Genomic DNA, 20,132 nt, shown 5'->3' on the forward strand with positions numbered 1-20,132 from the left:
TTAGGGTTTTTGGGTCTGGACCAGTTACGCCCAGCGTAACCTTGGGTACACCCAGCGTACCCGAGGGAGGATGCGTTTAAATGAAGCGCGCGAGTACGCCCAGCGTACTCCTTGTACGCCCAGCGTACTCGCCCAACACAATAGCCCTTAAATGACAACATAATTAAAGATGAAGGGCTAAATAAAAGGGTACCTGGATTTCAGACTGTTACAATTCTCCCCCACTAGAACCATACTTCGTCCCCGAAGTCTTACACCGAAAACAATTCCGAATACTGCTCCCGCATCTCAAACTCGGACTCCCATGTTAGCTCGGACCCCTTCCGATGTTGCCACTGCATTTGCACCAAGGGTACTTCCTTGTTCCTCAGAACCTTAACCTTTCGATCCCTAATTGCCACTGGTCTTTCACCATAGTTCAGGCCTGCATCCACCTGAATATCATCTAATGGCACCACTGCCGACTCGTCGGCAATACATTTCCTCAACTGCGACACATGAAAGGTGTCGTGGATCTGACCCAACTCAGTAGGTAGATCCAACTGGTAGGCTACCCTGCCTACCCTATCTATTACCCTGAAAGGTCCAATATATCGAGGTCCCAACTTGCCCCTCTTCCTGAATCGTATCACTCCTTTCCAAGGAGAGACGTTTAAGAGCACAAGGTCACTAACCTGAAACTCGAGCTTGGACCGACGCCTATCCGCATAACTCTTCTGTTGACTCTGCGGTCAACAATCTTTGCCTGACCTGTTGTATATGCTCGGTTGTCTGAAGTACAATATCTGTACTACCCATTACCCGTTACCCCACCTCTCCCCAGCAGATGGGGGTGCGACACCTCCTTCCATACAACAGCTCAAAGGGTGGCATACCAATGCTCGAATGATAGTTGTTGTTGTACGAAAACTCTGCTAAGGGTAAATAGGTGTCCCAACTCCCTCCAAAATCCAAAACACACGCTCGGAGCATATCCTCGAGCGTCTGAATCGTCCGCTCGCTCTGTCCGTCCGTTTGCGGGTGGTATGTGGTACTGAAGTGCAGCCTCGTACCGAACTCCTCGTGAAACTTCTTCCAAAACCTGTAAGTAAGTCGTACATCCCGATCTGAAACGATCGACATCGGAACCCACGTGCCGCAATACCACCTCCCTCACATATAACTCTGCTAACTTCTCCGTAGAAGAGCTCTCACTGATAGCTAGAAAATGAGCGCTCTTTGTCAATCTATCCACAATCACCGAAATTGCATCGACCCCTCTCGCATCCTTGGCAATTTGGTGATAAAATCCATGGTAATCTATTCCTACTTCCACTCAGGAATCTCCAGCGGCTGCAACTTACCATGCGGACGCTGGTGCTCGGCCTTAACCTGACGACAAGTCAGGCACCTCTCGACAAACCATGCAACATCCCTCTTCATACAGAGCCACCGATACTCCTTCTTTAGGTCCAAATACATCTTAGTAGCCCTGGGATGGATCTAGAATTTCGATCGATGCGCTTCTTCCATCAGAATAGTACGCGTCCCGCCCACAAACGGTACCCAAATTCGACCCTGAAATGTCATAAGTCCTCGACCATCAGTAACGAATTCCGATACCTGCCCGACAACTCTCTCCCTCTTTCGGTTTTCTGGTCTCGCAGCCTAATCTTGGGCCCTTCGGATGGTGTCCAAAATCGAGGTCATCACCGTCAACCTCATACAGACGTCTCGGATCGGGGCGCTCTTCGCGCTACGGCTCAATGCATCGGCTACGACATTAGCCTTGCCCAGGTGGTACAGGATCTCACAATCATAATCCTTCACCACATCCAACCATCTCCTCTGATGCATATTCAGATTTGGCTGATCCATCAAGTACTTCAGACTCTTGTGGTCCATGTATATGGTACACCGAACCCCATAAAGATAGTGTCTCCATATCTTGAGGGCAAACACCATAGCCCCCAGTTCCAGGTCGTGGGTGGGATATCTCGACTCATGAGGCTTCAGCTGCCTCGATGCATACGTTATAATGTGTCCCCTCTGCATAAGCATTGCCCCTAATCTAGATATAGATGCATCACAGTATACCATAAAATCCTCCATCCCCTCCGGGAGTGCGAGCACCGGGGCCTCACACAATTTCTGACGAAGAGTCTCGAATGAGGACTGCTGCTCCGGACCCCATGAAAATGCAACACCCTTCCGGGTCATCTTAGTAAGTGGCACAGCGATCTTGGAGAAATCCTTGATAAACCTTCGATAATAGCCGACCAATCCCAGAAAGCTCTTGATCTCAGTGGGCGATCTCGGCACTTCCCATCTCATCATCACCTCGATCTTGGCCGGATCGACCAATATCCCCTTCTGGTTAACAAGGTGCCCTAGGAATTGGACCTCTCGTAACTAGAAATCACACTTGGAGAATTTAGCATATAGCCTCTCCGATCTCAATACTCCAAGAATCTCCCTCAAATGTTCCTCATGTTGCTCCCTAGACCTCGAATATACCAAAATATCATCAATGAATACGATCACCGACCGATCCAGCATGGGCCTGCACACCCTGTTCATAAGATCCATGAACGCAGCCGGGGCATTGGTGAGCCCAAAAGGCATCACCACAAACTCGTAATGCCCGTAATGAGTTCTGGATGCAGTCTTCTGGATATCTTCATCCCGAACCCTCATCTGATGATAACCTGACCTCAAGTCTATCTTAGAGAACCAAGATGCCCCCTGCAACTGATCGAACATATCATCGATCCTAGGTAATGGATACCGGTTTTTAACCATCAACTTGTTCAACTCCTAGTAATCGATACGCATCCGGTGTGAACCATCCTTTTTCTTGACAAAAAGAATCGGCGCTCCCCAAGGTGAGCTACTCGGTCGAATAAACCCCTTTCCCAACAGCTCCTGAAGCTGCGAGGATAACTCTTGCATTTCTGGTGGAGCGAGGCGATAAGGCGCCTTGGCGATGGGCGCCGCTCCCGGAACCAGATCGATACGAAACTCCATTTGCCTTTCCGGAGGCACACCTGGCAGTTCTTCGGGAAACACATTCGAAAACTCGCACATTACTGGAACCTCGTAACTGAATTTGGCCTCCTCGCGACCACTCATGTGTCCATCACATAGGCTATGAATCCACTGCAGCCCTGCTGCAAACTCTGTCTCGCCCTGGCAGCCGAACAAAACGCTGACTCACACCGAGTCCCCTCGCCATACACAGTAAGCACTCCCCCACTAGGGTCTCGTATAGTCACCAGCTGTCTCTCGCAGTCAATGACTGCTCCAAACTTACTCAACCAGTCCATGCCCACAATGATGCATACATCTCCCATCGCTATAGGAACCAAATCTGTAGGGAACTTGACACCAAAAATATCGAGCACACATCCTCGAATCACGTCGGTGGCGTATACCGCTTTCTCACCAGCTATGGAAACCCTCAAGGGTCGAATCATCACCTCCCGATCAATACCGATGTGGTGACTAAAAGCCAAAGATACAAAAGACCGACTCGCACCCGAGTCAAATAATACCAAGGCAAGTACAAAATTCACAAGAAAAGTACCTACGCATATCATAATATAAGCACAATATCTTAGCATAAAAGTAAATACGTGAAAGAATACATACCAGCCACGACATCGGGCATCGCGCGGACCTCCTCCGCAGTCAACTGAAAAGCTCTCCCACGAGCCTTCGGAGCCTTGGCTTTCACCGGCCGAGTCTCGGTAACCCTAGCAGTAGGCGCAGATCCCTAGTGAAGCTGAGGACACTCGGCCTTCCAATGGCCGGTCTGGTTGCAATGGAAGCAAACCATAAATCCCTTGGGGCAATCCCTAACGATCTGCCCCTCCTTGCCACACTTGTAGCAAGCACCTGATCAACAAGCCCCCTCATGACCCTTGCCGCACTTTTCGCAAGTGCAGCCCTTCTGACCTCCTGTCCTCGAATCGGCGGACTTGGTCCGCTTGGCTGCCAGCTAGGACTGAGCCGGCTGCCGATCCACCCGCTGAGACTCGGCCTCCTCCCTGGCCTAAGTCTCCAACTCACTCTCCATCTTCCGGGAATTTGCTTGGAGCTCGGAAAAGGTCCGGTATGAAGAGTTCGATACGAACTCCCGAATGTCCCTCCTCAGTACACCCAAATATCGACTCATCCGAGCCTGCTCAGGGCAGAACATCGCCCTCTCATGAAACTTCCGTGTGATCATAGTAACTGAATCATTACCCTGCTTGAGGGTCAAGAACTCCTGAATCAACCATTCCCTCTCCATTGGGGAAACATACTCGTCTCTGAACATAGTAGTAAATCTCTCCCAAGTCACGGCCGAAACCTCCGCAAGAGTGAAGTTTGCCGTCACGAACTTCCACCAATCCTTTGCTCCCAGGCGGAGCTCGTTCAAAGCGAACCGTACCCTCAAATGCTCCGGACATGAACATGTGTAGAAGCATCCCTCAATGTCAGCAATCCATCTTATCACAACGATCGGATCCTGCGTCCCGTCAAACTCGGGTGGCCTTGTGTTGCTGAACTCCCGGAATAGCAACGAGTCACCTCCCTGTGGTCTGGCAGCAGCCACAGCTGTGGTAGCTGCAGCGGCTGCGGCCTCAGTCATCGCGGCGTACTGCTCATCGAAAGTCTCCATCAGTGTGGTCTTGATAGACCCAAACATTTCTGGAATCTCGGCCCGGATCGCTGCAGCCACCTCTTCATGAATCATCTGACAAAGCTCCTCGTCACTCACACCGCTCGTCCCAGGTCTGTGGCGTGGCCCAACCATAATGCCTCTAAAATACAACATAAAAATATCAGAGACTCAATCGAGCATAATCGCACTCGATAACACAACCCTACTCGGCCTTCGATACCCAAAGGATTCTTACTTGGGTTGCCCACTAACCGTGTGTCTTCAGTAGTACGGGCCCAATACTACCGACTACACCGCATCAGCATTCACCCCAAGTCCTCCTCCCTGGACCCCGGATCACGAGTACTCTATTCTTGCTATGCACTGGCTACCTACTCGCTCTCAAAGTTTCTCATAGCAGCAGGTTCCCCTAGACTAAGGCATCACAAATCAAGCCACTCTAGTCCAAATATGAATACCTAGTCTACTAAAGCATGCATAACATATCATAACATATCTCATATCACTTATTGTAAGGGTATTTTGGGGATTTTACCGTTCGGGCGCTGGCTGACCGTACACACTGCTTCTCCTTTGGTTATTACAAAATCTCTTATAAAATTTTTTATGCTTTTATTAATTGAAATTTTTCCTCAAATCCTCGGTTTGAGTTCAGTTATGCCCGAAGGTGCATCCGAATCCCTCAAACCAAGGCTCTGATACCAACTTGTAACAACGTGAATTTTCAAAACAATTTTTCATTTTTCCAAACAACATAATCCATCATTTAATATTCTGAAATGACATGTGTAACAAATGTCATTGTAACAAAATACATCCCATGATCATAAAACAGTTCCTTTGTCAGTGTGTACAAATCACGCCGGCGCCTTCCTACGGTCCTCGCTAGTACCTGAAACACATAACACAACAACTGTAAGCATAAATGCTTAGTGAGTTCCCCAAAATGCTACTTACGCACATATGCCTTTCTAGGCCCTGACCTTCCGGTCCTTGTGTCTCAGGGGACTTCCGTCCCGACTCGGTAAACCTTCCGGTCCTACCTGCGTCAACCTTACGGTCCATATCACAACGCCTTCCAGCCCATAACATATATGCCTTCCGGCCCATAACATAATGCCTTCCGGCCCATATCAAGCATAACATACGTAGCACATACAAACGGTTAACTTATCATATACAATGCATACACTCATAACATATTCGACCTTTTAGTCACACAATAAAACCCTTCCGGGTACAGTATAGTGAGAAAACTCACCTCGTGGAAAGTCTAGAATCTCACGTGCTCGCTATCTCCGAATCCCAAACGAAGACTCAACCTCGCCTAATCATAACGAATATCATTTTAATTAATATAGACTTCCACAACTAGACTTTACCCCTTATTAACATTCCTAAGAGGGGTAAAATACCATTTTACCCTTCCTTGACTCAAGGTCCACATGTTGACCAAAACCCTAAAAGTCAAAAAAAGTCAACATCTTCAGTATGCAGGGCGTACAGACCGATGTACGCAGGGCGTACATCGCCAACCCAAAAGTCGGGGTCTCCACCCAGTACGCTGTGCGTACTGGGAGTTACGCCCAGCGTAATAGTCAGATCTAGCCACTCTTCATTTCTGGTCTTAATCAGTTAAGCCACTTCTTCAACTTCCAGATCCGGCTTTATTTAAGCCTCCTTACTCATAAAGTCGAAACCTTTAAGCCTTGGCATGGCTGTAAAGGCCCCTACACTCCTTAACACCTTTCCATTTCCACTCAAGGATCTAGATCTCATGCATGGTTAATCATTCACGTCCAAGATTACATTTTTATGAATCTACAACTCAAATGGACCAGAAATATGATGGATCTAAGCTAATGGAGACCACTTGCTCATAAAGTCTCCACCTTTGGGACCAAAACACTAGAAAATGGTCCATAAAGCATACCACAAGAACTACAAGTCAAGATCCGAACTTTTTACCTTAGAATGAAGCTCCAACCTTTGCTAAGCACGGATCTACACTTGAACACCAACTTCTAGCCTTCACAATGGACTCCTCTTCTCCTTTGATACCTTGAAATGACACCACCAAGCTTAGAACACTTACAAATAAGCTAGGAACGAAGGGACACTCTCTTAGGGTTTCTTTCTGAGGGATGGTGGCTGAGGAACCAGGCCATCACATTCCTTTTATAACCAATTACAAAAATTAGGGTGTTTGGGTCTGGACTAGTTACGCCCAGCGTAACCTTGGGTACGCCCAACGTACCCGAGGAAGGATGCATTTAAATGAAACGCGCGAGTACGCGCAGCGTACTCCTTGTACGCCCAGCGTACTCGCCCAACACAAAAGCCCTTAAATGACAACATAATTAAAGATGAAGGGCTAAATAAAAGGGTGCCTGGATTTCAGACTATTACACTTCAAATTATTCGAAACAAAAATTTGAGTGGAAAGTTAAAAATGACAAAAAGGAAATTGTAACTCAAAGTAACACTATGATTCCTATAGCTCCGAAAGTTTCTAGTCCAAGAAAAGTTGTTCCGAAACAACCTGTTGTTGAATATGATTTTTGGATCAATGACAAAACCATGGCTTTTTGTTTCTTTCCAAAAGGATCTCGGAACAAGTACTCTAAGACATCTGTTGCTGAAAAGTCACAACAAAAGGCTAAAGCCTGTGTCCATGTCCCAAAACCTAACTTGGAGCCTTAAAACTCCAAAATTCACTCATTTTTGCAGGCACTCTGTGCTTCAGAACAAGATACAATATGGTATATTGATAACACTTGTTCCATGCACCTAACGGGGTAGAAAGATTTTCTGTGTGATCTTAAACTCTCACCAAATGTTGGATACCTGACATATGGCAACAACTCCAAATATCAGATCCAAGTTTATGGCGTCCTCACTAGTGGAATTTTTTTTTTGTCTCAAACATTGCATACGTAGATGAGCTGAAGCATAACCTAATCAGTGTGTCTCAACTTACTGATGCAATTGTCAAGTTGATTTCCACATGAAACATAGCTACATCATGACAGAAGACCAGAAAGAATGTCTAATCAAATCGAATCGTAACAACAATATGTACCCTCTAGACATCAACATGATCATTGGCAAACCTCAACTTTGTTAACTCTTAAAAGTCGTTCCTGACGTAAGTTGGTTATGGCATTGGAGGTCTTCTCACTTAAACTTTCGATATATGAATGATCTTGTTTCCGGAGAAATGGTCCGAGCTCTGCCTCTCCTCAAGTTTGAAAATGATCATTTATGTGCTGCTTGTGAATATGGGATGCAATCAAAGAAAGGTCATCCTGTCATCATCAAAAAATCAATCTCGGAACCGTTAGAGCTGCTTCATATAGATCTGTGTGGACCTTCCATTATAGAAAGTCTGCATCACAAAAAGTATATTCTTGTGATTGTGGATGATTTTACAAGGTTCACTTGGGTCTTCTTCCATAGGATCAAGTCAAAAGCAGCCTCAAAACTCATCACCTTTACTAAATGAATTGAAGTTCTTGTGAAACTGCCAGTGCGACGAATCCGAAGTGATAATGGTTCAGAGTTTACTAATCTCATCATTGAGAAATTCCTCTCCGAGAAAGGAATTGACCACGATTTCTCAGCTCCCCACACTCCACAACAAACTAGTGTAGTCAAAAGACGTAACAGAACACAAGTTGAAGTTGCTCGATCAATGCTAAATTTTGCAAATCTACTACTTTATCTGTAGGCTGAAGTCGTGTCCACTGCTTGCTTCACTCAGAATCCAAGCATCGTCAATTGACACCTCAATATGGCACCGTATGAAGCAATGAATGGTTGTAAGCCGAGTATCTCTTTTTCACATGTCTTTGGCTGTCGGTGCTTTGTCAAGAACAATCGTGATCAGCTCACAAAATTTCAGCCCAAAGCAGATGAAACAATTTTCCTTGGATACTCAGTGAAGTCAAAAGCTTACCGAGTCATGAATCGCCGGACTCGTGTTCTTGAAGAAAGTTTTGATGTCACCTTTGATGATAATTATGTTCAGAATTCTAGCCAAACTCATGTCACCACTCACATCATGGAGTCCGATGCACCAGCGCCAGGATGTCTGAATACTCAAGTCAGTCATCAGGTTGATTTTGAAACCCTTTTGCGGACCATCAGAAACCGTTCTTGATTTGGAATCTTGATCAAGACCGTCCTCCACCTCAACTCAAGTTTCTCAAAATGTTTCTGGCCTAACCCCTTCCTTTCCTCCATCTGATTCCGATCTTTTTCAACCTTCTTAGGTTGAGGGGGAGAATGGTTCTTCCTCTCTTGAATCAAATGTTGATGGATTCCAAGATGCAGCGAATCAATTTGCTGAATTTGACCCTATTTCGACCAACGACGACGACGATGCTGACTTCTTTGACTTTCGGATCAAAGAAAACATAGATATCTCTGGTTCTGAAGTTCAGGGGGAGTAACACAATTCCATCGTGATATCAAATCATCACCTGCATAAGAGCTTTGTAGACTGCAATCTGGATAAATGATCTTTTTATGGTGGATACCACATTACTTGTCGGGGATACTCTTTTACTTTGACTATGGCTTCGCCACTAGCATATAAACTATTTGAAATTTATATAATGACATAAAAAGACCTTTAAAAAATATGTTTTTTTAATTAATTATGGGTATATTTTGGAAATTAATTTTTTTTGTTTAAGTAGTTTTTTAAAATGTTAGCTTATAATCGACTTTTTAGCTTACCAAGCATGACAACTTAAAAAAGATATAAAAAAAACTAGTTTATCAGCTAGCTGTGGTGCACAAACATAACCTTAATCATTAAGGGTTTGATTATTATTATTATTATTATTATTATTATTATTATTATTATTATTATTATTATTATTATTATTTTGTTTAAGTAGTTTTTTAAAACGTTAGTTTTTAATTGATTTTTTGGCTTACCAAGCATGACAACTTAAAAAAGATATAAAAATAAACTAGTTTATCAGCTAGCCGTGGTGCACAAACATAATCTTAATCATTAAGGTTTTGATAATAATTATTATTATTTTGTAAAAATGACAAAATTGTTTTGTAACATTTCAATTGAAACTGTGGTTGTGGTGAATGTGCGATTAAAATAGGAAGATGAAATGATAAAGATATCTAACTAGATACAAATATAACTTTTAAAAGAGTTAGATGAAAAGATAAAAATATTAAAAATAAGGACCAGTGTGGACAAAATTAAAACTTTATTATTCATTTTTAAACAGTTATGACAACCATATTGGTATAATATCTAAAAAAAATCTTAGGAACCTAATATAAGCCAAAATAAAATTTTATTACATTTTTTAAACAGTTATAATAACTATATTGATGTAATACATAAAATCTAAAGAATTAATATCTTATTACTTTTCTAAACGGTTAACCCTAATTTTTAATATCCAAACATGTAATTCTTTAATATTTCGATAGAAAAGGATATGGATGAACCAATATTTTTGTAGGATCACATCTTAAAAGTTTTGCTCAAAACCGGTCCACAGTAATATTTTTGAAAGTTTGTCGTATATTATTTAATTGTTTTTATGGATACTTCCCTTCTCTATCCACGAACCTCCCTCCCCCGTTCATCCAAAATTTCAAGCATTCATTCATCACTTATATAACTCTCCTTTCATAACACCTTATTTTCCACTTCAATTTCATCACTTCCCAACACTCCTACCTCTAGCATCTGCAACAATGGCTTCCCCTCATGAATCTTCAACTCTAGATCTCATCCGTCAACACCTTCTAATCGACGACTTATCTTTCCTTCAGAAATACTCTCTTTCCCACAAATCACACAACGTTTCTCCCACTCATTCGTCTTCTTCCCAATCCTCTTCTCTTGATAGCCTTCGTGTTAACAAGTCTGTTTCCATCGAAAGTGGTGTGAGTAATGGTAACAACAACAGCTTAAAAGAAAGAAAACCGTCTTTACAAAAGCTTTCCATTCCGTTTCCTCCGCCGGTGGTGGCGCCGGTGAAAGTGGACGATGTCGACGAGAAGAGACATTACAGAGGAGTGAGGCAACGACCATGGGGGAAATTTGCGGCAGAGATTCGTGACCCCAACAAGAAAGGAACCAGGGTATGGCTAGGAACGTTTGACACCGCCATCGACGCCGCGAAGGCGTATGATAGAGCGGCGTTTAAACTTCGTGGTAGTAAGGCTATTTTGAATTTCCCACTGGATATTGGGTATGAAGAGGAAGCGGCGGAGGCGCCGGCAGCGAGGAGTAGCTGCCGGAAAAGAGTTGTCAAAGAGACAGAAACGGTGGATATGGAAAGCCGAAAGGTACCGAAAGTTGAGCCGGTAACGGAAGAACCCGTCGCCGTTAAGACGGACGCTGGTGTGGGGCCGTTAACTCCGTCATGTTGGACGGCCGTTTGGGATTTTGGGGAGGGTAACGGAAAGGGGATCTTTGAGGTGCCGCCGTTATCACCTTATCCTAATATAAACTTTTCGTCTGGTTGCATCGTCAGTTAAAGAACTTTTAACGGCGTTTACTAAATCTAGAACGCCAATATCAACTATGTATATACAGAAAAGGAAACATTTAGCTAGTATTCATTAAATTTGTTGATTTGTTTGTTCTTTTACGCGAGGAATGTTAGAAGGCATTGCAAAAAAATTTCATATAAATAAAATTTCAATTTATGTTTAATTATTTAATGAATTCAGTTCCAATGATTATATGCTAAATCTATATATTAAGATAATCTATTAAGCTTATGAAGTATTAAGGGTTTCTGGTCCTATCAGATGTTATTTTTCCCTTTTGAAGTGGAAGGTTAAAGTGTTGTTTGGAACATAAAGTAAAAATAGATGTAGTTTAGGATTTAAATTAAATTTGTTGTTTAAAAAAAATATCATTTCAAAACATTTACAACACTAATATTTTGTACTATGAAAATACCATATTATCCTCTTCCCATTTTATCCACTTGCCATATTGCCAACTTGATTTTTGAGTCGAAAACTTATCCACAAGTACGAATTTTTTGGGTGAAGGCTCATCATTCAAGCATATATTTTTTTTTCTTTTTGCTTTAGAGAATGAAGGAAAATGTAGCTGTGTACGATATAAAATTGTTTCCAATGTTTTATCACTTGAGTGTATCTTTTCACTTCCTCAAAACCCATTATTATTAATATTTATTTATTTTTTATTATTTTTCACATTAATAGGAATAAATTGTGTACCATATAATAGTGTTTCCAATGTCTTATCACTTGAGTGTACCTTTTCACTTCCTCAAAACCAAATATTTTATTATTTTTCACGTTAATAGGAATAGATTGATACGTATACCTTTGATATAGTTATAGGTTTAAAAGAATACTTTATTATTACACTACGTTGATCGGTGCGTCTTGCGACCGATTGTGTATAAAAAAAACAAGGAAAAGAAGTCAAAGATTTATACGTATAATTTATACGCGAACATGAACCGACAAGCAAACATTACAATCGTTTGTGCACTATACATTACCACATGGAGGTGTGTAATTGGGTTTTGGGGTTTTAGTTTTAAGTGCAATTATATCATATATTTGGTTTATTTTAAACATATAAAAACTATACTAAAACTTATCATTTTTTAATTTATACAAATAACATATAATATTGATATATTTTAAATACGTCACATAAGATATATTGTTGATAAATATTAAACAGATTGAATTTGGTTGATAGTATTTTTTTATATAAATAAAAGAGGATATAATATTTTAATAATTGGTCGGGGGTATATATATATATATATATATATATATATATATATATATATATATATATATATATATATATATATATATATATATATATATATATATATATATATATATATATATAGAGAGAGAGAGAGAGAGAGAGAGAAGTTCAATAGAGAACCATAATTAACCAATTAACCAATGAACCAATCGTGAGCGTCGAAAATCATAACGATCAACAACCAAGGAAATAAATGTATATTTTTATATTGGACGCACACATCGGATTATACCAAAAAAATCCACAATTTACAAAAAAACATACCACTTTTTTTCGTTTAATTTTTTTAAACCATGTTTTTTATCGAAAAAAAAAAACGAATATACTGTTATTCACGATTTTTCTTCCTCCTTTCCATAGAGATCAATGATGATATATAAAAGACGATTTTTTTTTTCTTCGAAAAAACTCACTTTATTTTCTTTAATGAAAAAAATTAAGGTCTATTTTTTTATAGAAAAAGTTTATATATATATATATATATATATATATATATATATATATATATATATATATATATATATATATATATATATATATATATATAAAAACTGTTCCCTTATGAACATTAAAATGGCCTTATTTTTCATTGAAGTTGTTGGGCTTATCTTCTTAGTTGGCTTTGTCACTTTTTTTTTTACGGAATGCTCTAGATCCTTACCACTTTAGATGTCGGTCCTTGTGGTTTTTCCATTTGTCAGACTAGGTCCAACGATATTACACCAAATGTTTTCTACCGCCTCTGGTGTCCAATGGTTTTACACCAACTAGTTTCAATTGGGGTTAACTTCGCCGATCCACTGGTAGCCCTCCTCGAACCTTCTTCTACTTTGATACGGTTCAATACACATAATAGATATCACTATTTCTCCTCACAACCACTTCTCTTTCTTCCTGCTTTACGTCTCACCCCTTCTACTTTGCCTTAAATTCAATGGTATGTTATTCACATCCGATTACACTTCTTCAGGAATTTAGGTCACCGCCTTCTTTCACTTTTGTAGGATAACCCAATGGATTATTCATATTGAACATCGATCTCAGCCTTCTCTCACTTCAATACCAAGCCGATCAACTCAATCAGGACATGAAGATGATGTCAGGGTGTTATCTCAGTCGACGATTGCATCAACTTATATGAAGTGTAGGTCTTGCGCGCTCTTATCGCCAATGGTTGTTGCTGCAACGGGTGACCATCGAACACAACTGCCATCATGTAATTTGGTTTGGGGGGAGACGGAAGGCAAGGGAACACATGGAAGAGTGTAGGAGCAGGTTGATTTCATCATTTATTTCTCAATTTCACAGTTTTTAGTGTTTTTAAATCTTATTGATTTTGTTATTTGTTCTTTTCAAGTTTTGAACACCAACTACTTGACAAAACTCCTCAATGAAAAATCTGGTCAAGATTGTGTTTCTACTTGGTAAACTGTATCATTGATCTCTTCTTTTACATTAAACTTATATTTGTTTCTACATGGGTAAACTATATCATCGATCTCTTCATTTGGAATTCCATCTTCTCCTGTTCTAATAGTTGCCATATAATATGTCAAGAAAGCTTAACTGCAACACTATAACAAGCTATGATGCATACATAATGCATTAAACAGTTTTGAGAAAAAAATGAAACTTTTGAGGGACTAAACTTTTATTGTTCTTCTTAATTTGTTTTCAATTGCATCAACCACAAATCCATCCAATGATCCTCCTAAATAGATGATTCCTTCGGTATATAATGAAAAGCATTGTTATCGAGATTTAAGAAAACAAAGTATGATTTTAGTAATCTAAGAGTTAGAACACGAAGAGTAAATATTAATCAGATCTCACATTGATGAAGACTGATTACAGAATAAGCAGAAAGGATATTTGCGTTAACAAAAGTTATCCTCTACTTCTAACCTCAGTCCCTATTTATAGGGAACACGAGTGTACAAAAAATATATTAAGTCTAAACATTACACTTCGCACAAATATGACTTAGTAAAATAACATAAAATGCGAAACAATACAAAACACAATATTCGACTTTTACAATTTTGCTTCTACAATCTCCCCCTTTGTAAACAGTCGAAGCTATTCAGTTTATAAGCTTTTGAACAGCTGAGTGAATTGTCTTTCGCACTTCTCCATACCATGAGATCACCTTCTTGAGATCCTTCTTGTCTCCTTCATTGTTCTTCTTGCAATTGTTCATACGAACAATAAAATGTGTATATTGCGAAGAATTATATCTTTCTACCTCTGAGACTTTAAACAAAAATTTCTTAGGTTTTCCCTTTGTATCTCTTCCTGAAAACACCATACCAAAAGGTTTCAGGCATATTTCACCAACAACATATTTCGACAATGCTGACTGGGATAAATTTTCTTCCCAAGGAACTTTCACTTCTCTTCCCAACACATTCGCCAATTCATCATCTGTAAGAGCCAAACAATCGAAGTAATTGTCGATGTATGTCTTAACATGTGCGAAGCCTATCTTGAACACTTCAGTCTCATATCCTTTGAGCTTATTCTCTTCCATATGCTTCAAAATCAGAGCCACTTGAATCAAATCGTTGCAGTTCATTAGAGGAAAATCTACTACAGTGAAGTCATATTGCTTGTTGTCTGCTTGGATAACAAAATAACGAAAATTTTGAAGCATGTCTTCAAACAATATATCTTTCTTGATTGTTAGCACCTTTTTGATCTTCAATAAAGACCAAACTTCATCTGGATTCTTCCCCAAAACAGCATGAAATCTGATTTTCATTTGTGTAAACTCATCAGGATTATCAAACTTCTCACTAATCTTGTACTGAGCATTGATGAAGAGCATTTCATTGATTGGAAAATGTAGCTGGCAATTATCTGAATTCGCAATATCATAACTTCTCTTTGGCTTCTTCTCGAATTCATACATTTCCCTCCCCACAACTTTTGACTCTATAGTTTCGTAAGAGTAAAGCTTCGATGGATCTCCTTTGTTCATCGTGGGAGGATCACTTGCCCTTTGTCTCATGATGCTTTGTATCTGCCTCATTCTTTCCATCTCTGCTTCAGCCTAAGCTTTCTTCTCCTCCTTTGATTTTTCGTATAATATCCCTTTTCCTTTTCCCTCCATATCTGTTTGAGGTTTTGAACTCGAGCCTCCTGCTTTTTCTCCAATAACAATTCCTTTGGCAATCGGTCTTGTGGTTATTGTAGTTGAGGAAATTTGCTTCGTAAGCATGGGAAGAGTAGTTTTAAGTTGGGTATATAACTTTTCCCACTGTCTTTGCATCCTCCTCTTTACTTAAACTTTTCTCTCCCCCTTGCACCCCTGTGAAAGCAGGTGGGGCACCCCTTGGTAGTAAAGAGGTAAAATTGGCGAGTGGAGCAAGAGCTTTGTGAATTGCTTGTTCTAAAGTATTAATCTTTAGAGACAAGAAGTCAGGAATGAGAATTTGTGTAGGTGAAGATTGTGAAACCACCGTTTTAAGCTCTGTCACCAACATGATCAGCTGATCAAACCTCTCTATTATTTGTTCGTTATTGACTTGAAGGGTAGGAACCTCAACAAACTTTTGCACTTTTGAAAAGAGCTCCTCAATCTGCTTTTGAACTTCAACATTGTGAGTATGAATATCCTAGAGCTCCTTCGCAAGTTCAGTTTTTAACTCTTAAAGCTTATAGTTGACATCCTCCCAAACTTTCTTCACATCCTGTACAAAAAGAACATGACGTTCTTTTGCAACTGTTTTCAAATCCTGGACCACTGAAGAAAAATTACTCCCTTGAGCTTGAATTCAAAGCTCATTGTTCTTATCAGATTGATCAAACTTCTCCATTATACGCTTCTCAGCACCCTTGATCATTACATCAACTTCCATGGCTGAGATAGAAGACATCCTGCCAGAATCAACTTGCGACTGAATAATAACATTCAACTTATGATTCAGGATTTTAAATTGTTTTCCTGTCATAAGCATATGATCAGGAATATCCTCCTCCTCTGAATCAAAATGAATGTCTTCAAATACCCCTCCAAAGGCTCCTCCTTCAGCTTCATTATCAGATAAAGGTTGCGAAGGTTGAGGATTTTCTGGTGATTGTGATGGAAAAAGTGTTGTAAATGGGTTTTGAAGAGGATGATCAAAAATTGATGAGGTAGTGGATAGAATTGTAGATGGGATTGAAACAATTGGTAAAGAAATGGGTAAGGTGATTGGGATTGTGGTTTCAACACCCGAGATAGGTGCCCCAGTATCAGATACGTTGACAACCGTATGAGAAATAGGTACCTCCTCAGAAATTGATTTGGTAGTGACTATTTCGAGTGATTCGGTGAGTGGTATTGTGGTAGAAATTTGCGAAGTTGGGATAATGGGTAATGAAAGATTTACCGTAGACGTCACTGGTGGAGTTTCTGGAACTATTTATTCATCAGATGATTCATTTCGAATCACCAGTTTCCGTCTTTTTGTGAGAGTATGTTGCATGTTTTTCGCAACATGTTCAGCTCTTTGCCTTTTCTTTCCTGGAGAAACCGGAGCTGGAATACTACGAATAGTAACTCCTTTACTGCTCACCTCAGCCTTGCAAATTTTCTTCAATACCCCAGACTTGGAAGGTATTATTTCTTGCTTTGATTTAGATGAAGTTTCTTCAATCTGAACATCTTCATTTTGAGCTTGTTGTGAAGATGAACCTTTCGCATCCTTCTTTGTGGACTTCTTCTTCTTTGACGGAGTAGCAACTTCTAATAATACTCCAGTCTGCACAAATTGATCAATTGTTCGCAAATATCTCACCAAGACCTTGTGAGTTTGAGATACCTTGCGAAGCATCGCATCTGGAATGCGAGCTACATGAGTAAAAATAGCCTCATCATCTTCTACTACCTTTGGAAACTGATATAAAGAAAATTCAGCAACTTCAACATCCTCCGTTACTTGAATCCCTTCTCTTTCATATACTTTCTCCAGAATTAAGCTCCAATACCTTGCACACGAAATCCCTTTTTCAGAATTTGTGTTTTCGAGACTCTTAACAAATTCCTTCCATAACTGGGTTGCATAATCGACGTTTATGTCATAGTATATGCCCATAACCATGGCATATACTTCCATTTGTCCTCTATCCAATCCAACTGTTCTTCCTGTTAGGCATCTGAGAAAAATTCCAAATAAGAAGTTCCACATGCACGGTAACCCAGACTTTCGAAAGGCACTGATCTTCTCAAGCTCTGGTTGATGACCCATCTCATTGAACATGTGAATGACTTGAGGATTAACAGGTTTGAAAAATGGAGGGTTGTTTGGAATCTGCAAGAATTCAACAAACATCTTCTTGGAAAGTTTGGCCCGTTTGTTGTTGATCAAGTTGAATGTTATCACATCAACTGTATGATTGTATGATGCCGTTGAAGCTGCCAAGGATAACCATATCATCGGAACGAAGAAGGAACTAAACATGGCAGTGGACAGAGGTGATCATTTCAGGGAAACGATAAGCATCTTCAAGCCTTCAGGATAAGAAGATACATTTGGATCAACTTGATAATTGGTGCTTTGGATTTTCATCAGGGATTGAGAAAGAACTTCATCAGTGTTGGATTGAGTGGCTGCCATTGTTAGGGTTTGAAAGAGATGAGGTTTGATCAAGTTTGAAACTTTGGAGGTTTGTGAGAGTTCTGTTTGCGTAACCGTATATAGTGTTCTTGATCCCCCTTTTATAGGTTACCTAAATTAATTTGAAATTAAAGCGGGATGCATTTAATGTTATCCGACGTGGCACCTTGAAAATCGGATCATAACTGCAAAAGATAACCATGCTTCAAAAAGTAATTGTCACATCTCCTTGAAAACCGGATAGAATACCAACCATCTTGAGTACACAGCCTGTCAAGTTTCCCATTATAGAATCTGAACCGTTAAAACCCTTCGCATGGAGTCAAGGCTCTTTCACTTTTAGGATATTAAGTGAAGTCATATGCCAGATTTGCGAAATCATCAGTCTGAGTTAGTTTTACTCAAAACCTCAAGGATTTCGAGTGTGCATTGTGTCAACAGAATAAGATGAGAAACAAAAAAAATTTGGAATTCTGTGATGTCAAAAATTGAATTTGACATGAATGCAGTTAAACCCCAGGCAAAGGTTGCTTCGTTAATCATCGAGAGAGATAAACAACAGCTTGTGTAGTTTCCCGTGAATTACAATCGAATACTTATAGAGAAGTATCGAAGGGCTTCTTTTAAAAGACATTTTGGATTGGTTTTAAATTTCATTACATATCAACCTTAACATAAGGTGAGAAATTGTAAATGAAATTACTTGTTTAACCAGTGTAGTCAGTGACAAGTTGGTTTTTGAAAATATTTATCATGACTAGGATTTGCGAATAAAACTCACACTGAAATCATATTCAAAAGAAAAATTTGTTCTGGATCTTGTTGGGTAACAAATATTATTGGTTGCGAATATTTGATCAAGACCACACATGCGAATTGAATATGATTTGGAGTTTCGAAATTTTTGATACTGAAACAAAGGTTTCGTAAAAATCTGGAACAAAGTCCCCCGTCAATTCCTTAAGGTTTATGATGTTTGGGTTTTACTTCCATCACGGACTCATGATGTTAGATCTTAAACACAGACTTGTGATTTGTCTAAGTTTTGAATGGTTTGATCAAAGACCTCAAGGACAAATCTCTTCAAAAATTTTGGATTGAAAGAATTGTTTGGTATAAAAAGATTGGATAAGAATCGAAGTGTACCTCTGTTATAATGGACAAAACAGAAAACTCTTAACTCATTTGAGAAGAGTAAGGTAACTCTTTTGACTTATGCGAATATAAGCCTTTTTGGGAACACTACTAGAAAAAAGGCCTTTTACGACGCTCATTGCGCGTCGTAAAACGCTCAGACGACGCGCAAATGCGCGTCAAGGAAGGCCCTGTCATAAAGAGAGACGGCGCGCATTTACGACGCGCGTTTACGACACACAATGCGTATCAAGGAAGGCCCTGTCATAAAGGAAGACGACACGCATTCGCATGTCGTAACCTTACGACGCGCGTGTTAATGACACGCAATGCGTATCAAGAAAGCCCCTGTCAAGAAAGGCCATGTCATAAATGAAGATGACACACATTTTTGCGTATCATAATTTTAAATGTTTAAAAAAAATATTTTTAATAGATTTACTAATTTTCAAATTAAATTTGAATTTAATGCCTCATAATAGAAAATAAAATATCATATACAAAAAATATAATCCATTTCATAAAATTTAATGTCATATATAAATAATCATTCCAATAGTAAGTAAATGTAACACATTGCTAATATTGCATAATATTTATTATTGAAAACAAAACATGTACAACATGAAAAGAAACCCTTGAATAAATTCTCCTTTGACAATCACCTTTGACAATTTTCTTTCTAAAAGAATAACCTGAATGCAAGAACTTTGAGAGGCTGCAAGGCACTAATATGTCAAATTTGTTTGTCTGCATGTTTTCAGCCAAATATAGGAAATTTCAGGAGTATGTATACATGTCATTTACATATATATATATATATATATATATATATATATATATATATATATATATTGACATAACATAAAGCATACATTGACATAACATAACTAATTCCAAACAATTCAAACATGACAAAGGGAAAACAAAG

At 39.5% G+C, this 20,132-nt stretch overlaps 1 protein-coding gene across 1 annotated transcript; it reads left to right on the forward strand.

Annotated features, from left to right (window-relative positions):
- Positions 1-10,275: 10,275 nt before the first annotated feature.
- LOC145015286 (ethylene-responsive transcription factor 5-like) lies at positions 10,276-11,354 on the forward strand. Its single transcript, XM_078973742.1, has one exon. The coding sequence runs from the start codon at positions 10,388-10,390 to the stop codon at positions 11,174-11,176; it is 789 nt and encodes a 262-aa protein (XP_078829868.1). The 5' UTR covers positions 10,276-10,387; the 3' UTR covers positions 11,177-11,354.
- The last annotated feature ends 8,778 nt before the right edge of the window (positions 11,355-20,132 follow it).

Source organism: Lactuca saligna, chromosome 9, assembly GCF_052625555.1.
Source record: "Lactuca saligna cultivar CGN05327 chromosome 9, ASM5262555v1, whole genome shotgun sequence".
NCBI classification, from domain to species: Eukaryota; Viridiplantae; Streptophyta; class Magnoliopsida; order Asterales; family Asteraceae; genus Lactuca; species Lactuca saligna.

Coding starts and splice junctions, on each gene's coding strand:
- LOC145015286 (XM_078973742.1), top strand. CDS start 10,388: ATGGCTTCCCCTCATGAATCTTCAACTCTAGATCTCATCCGTCAACAC.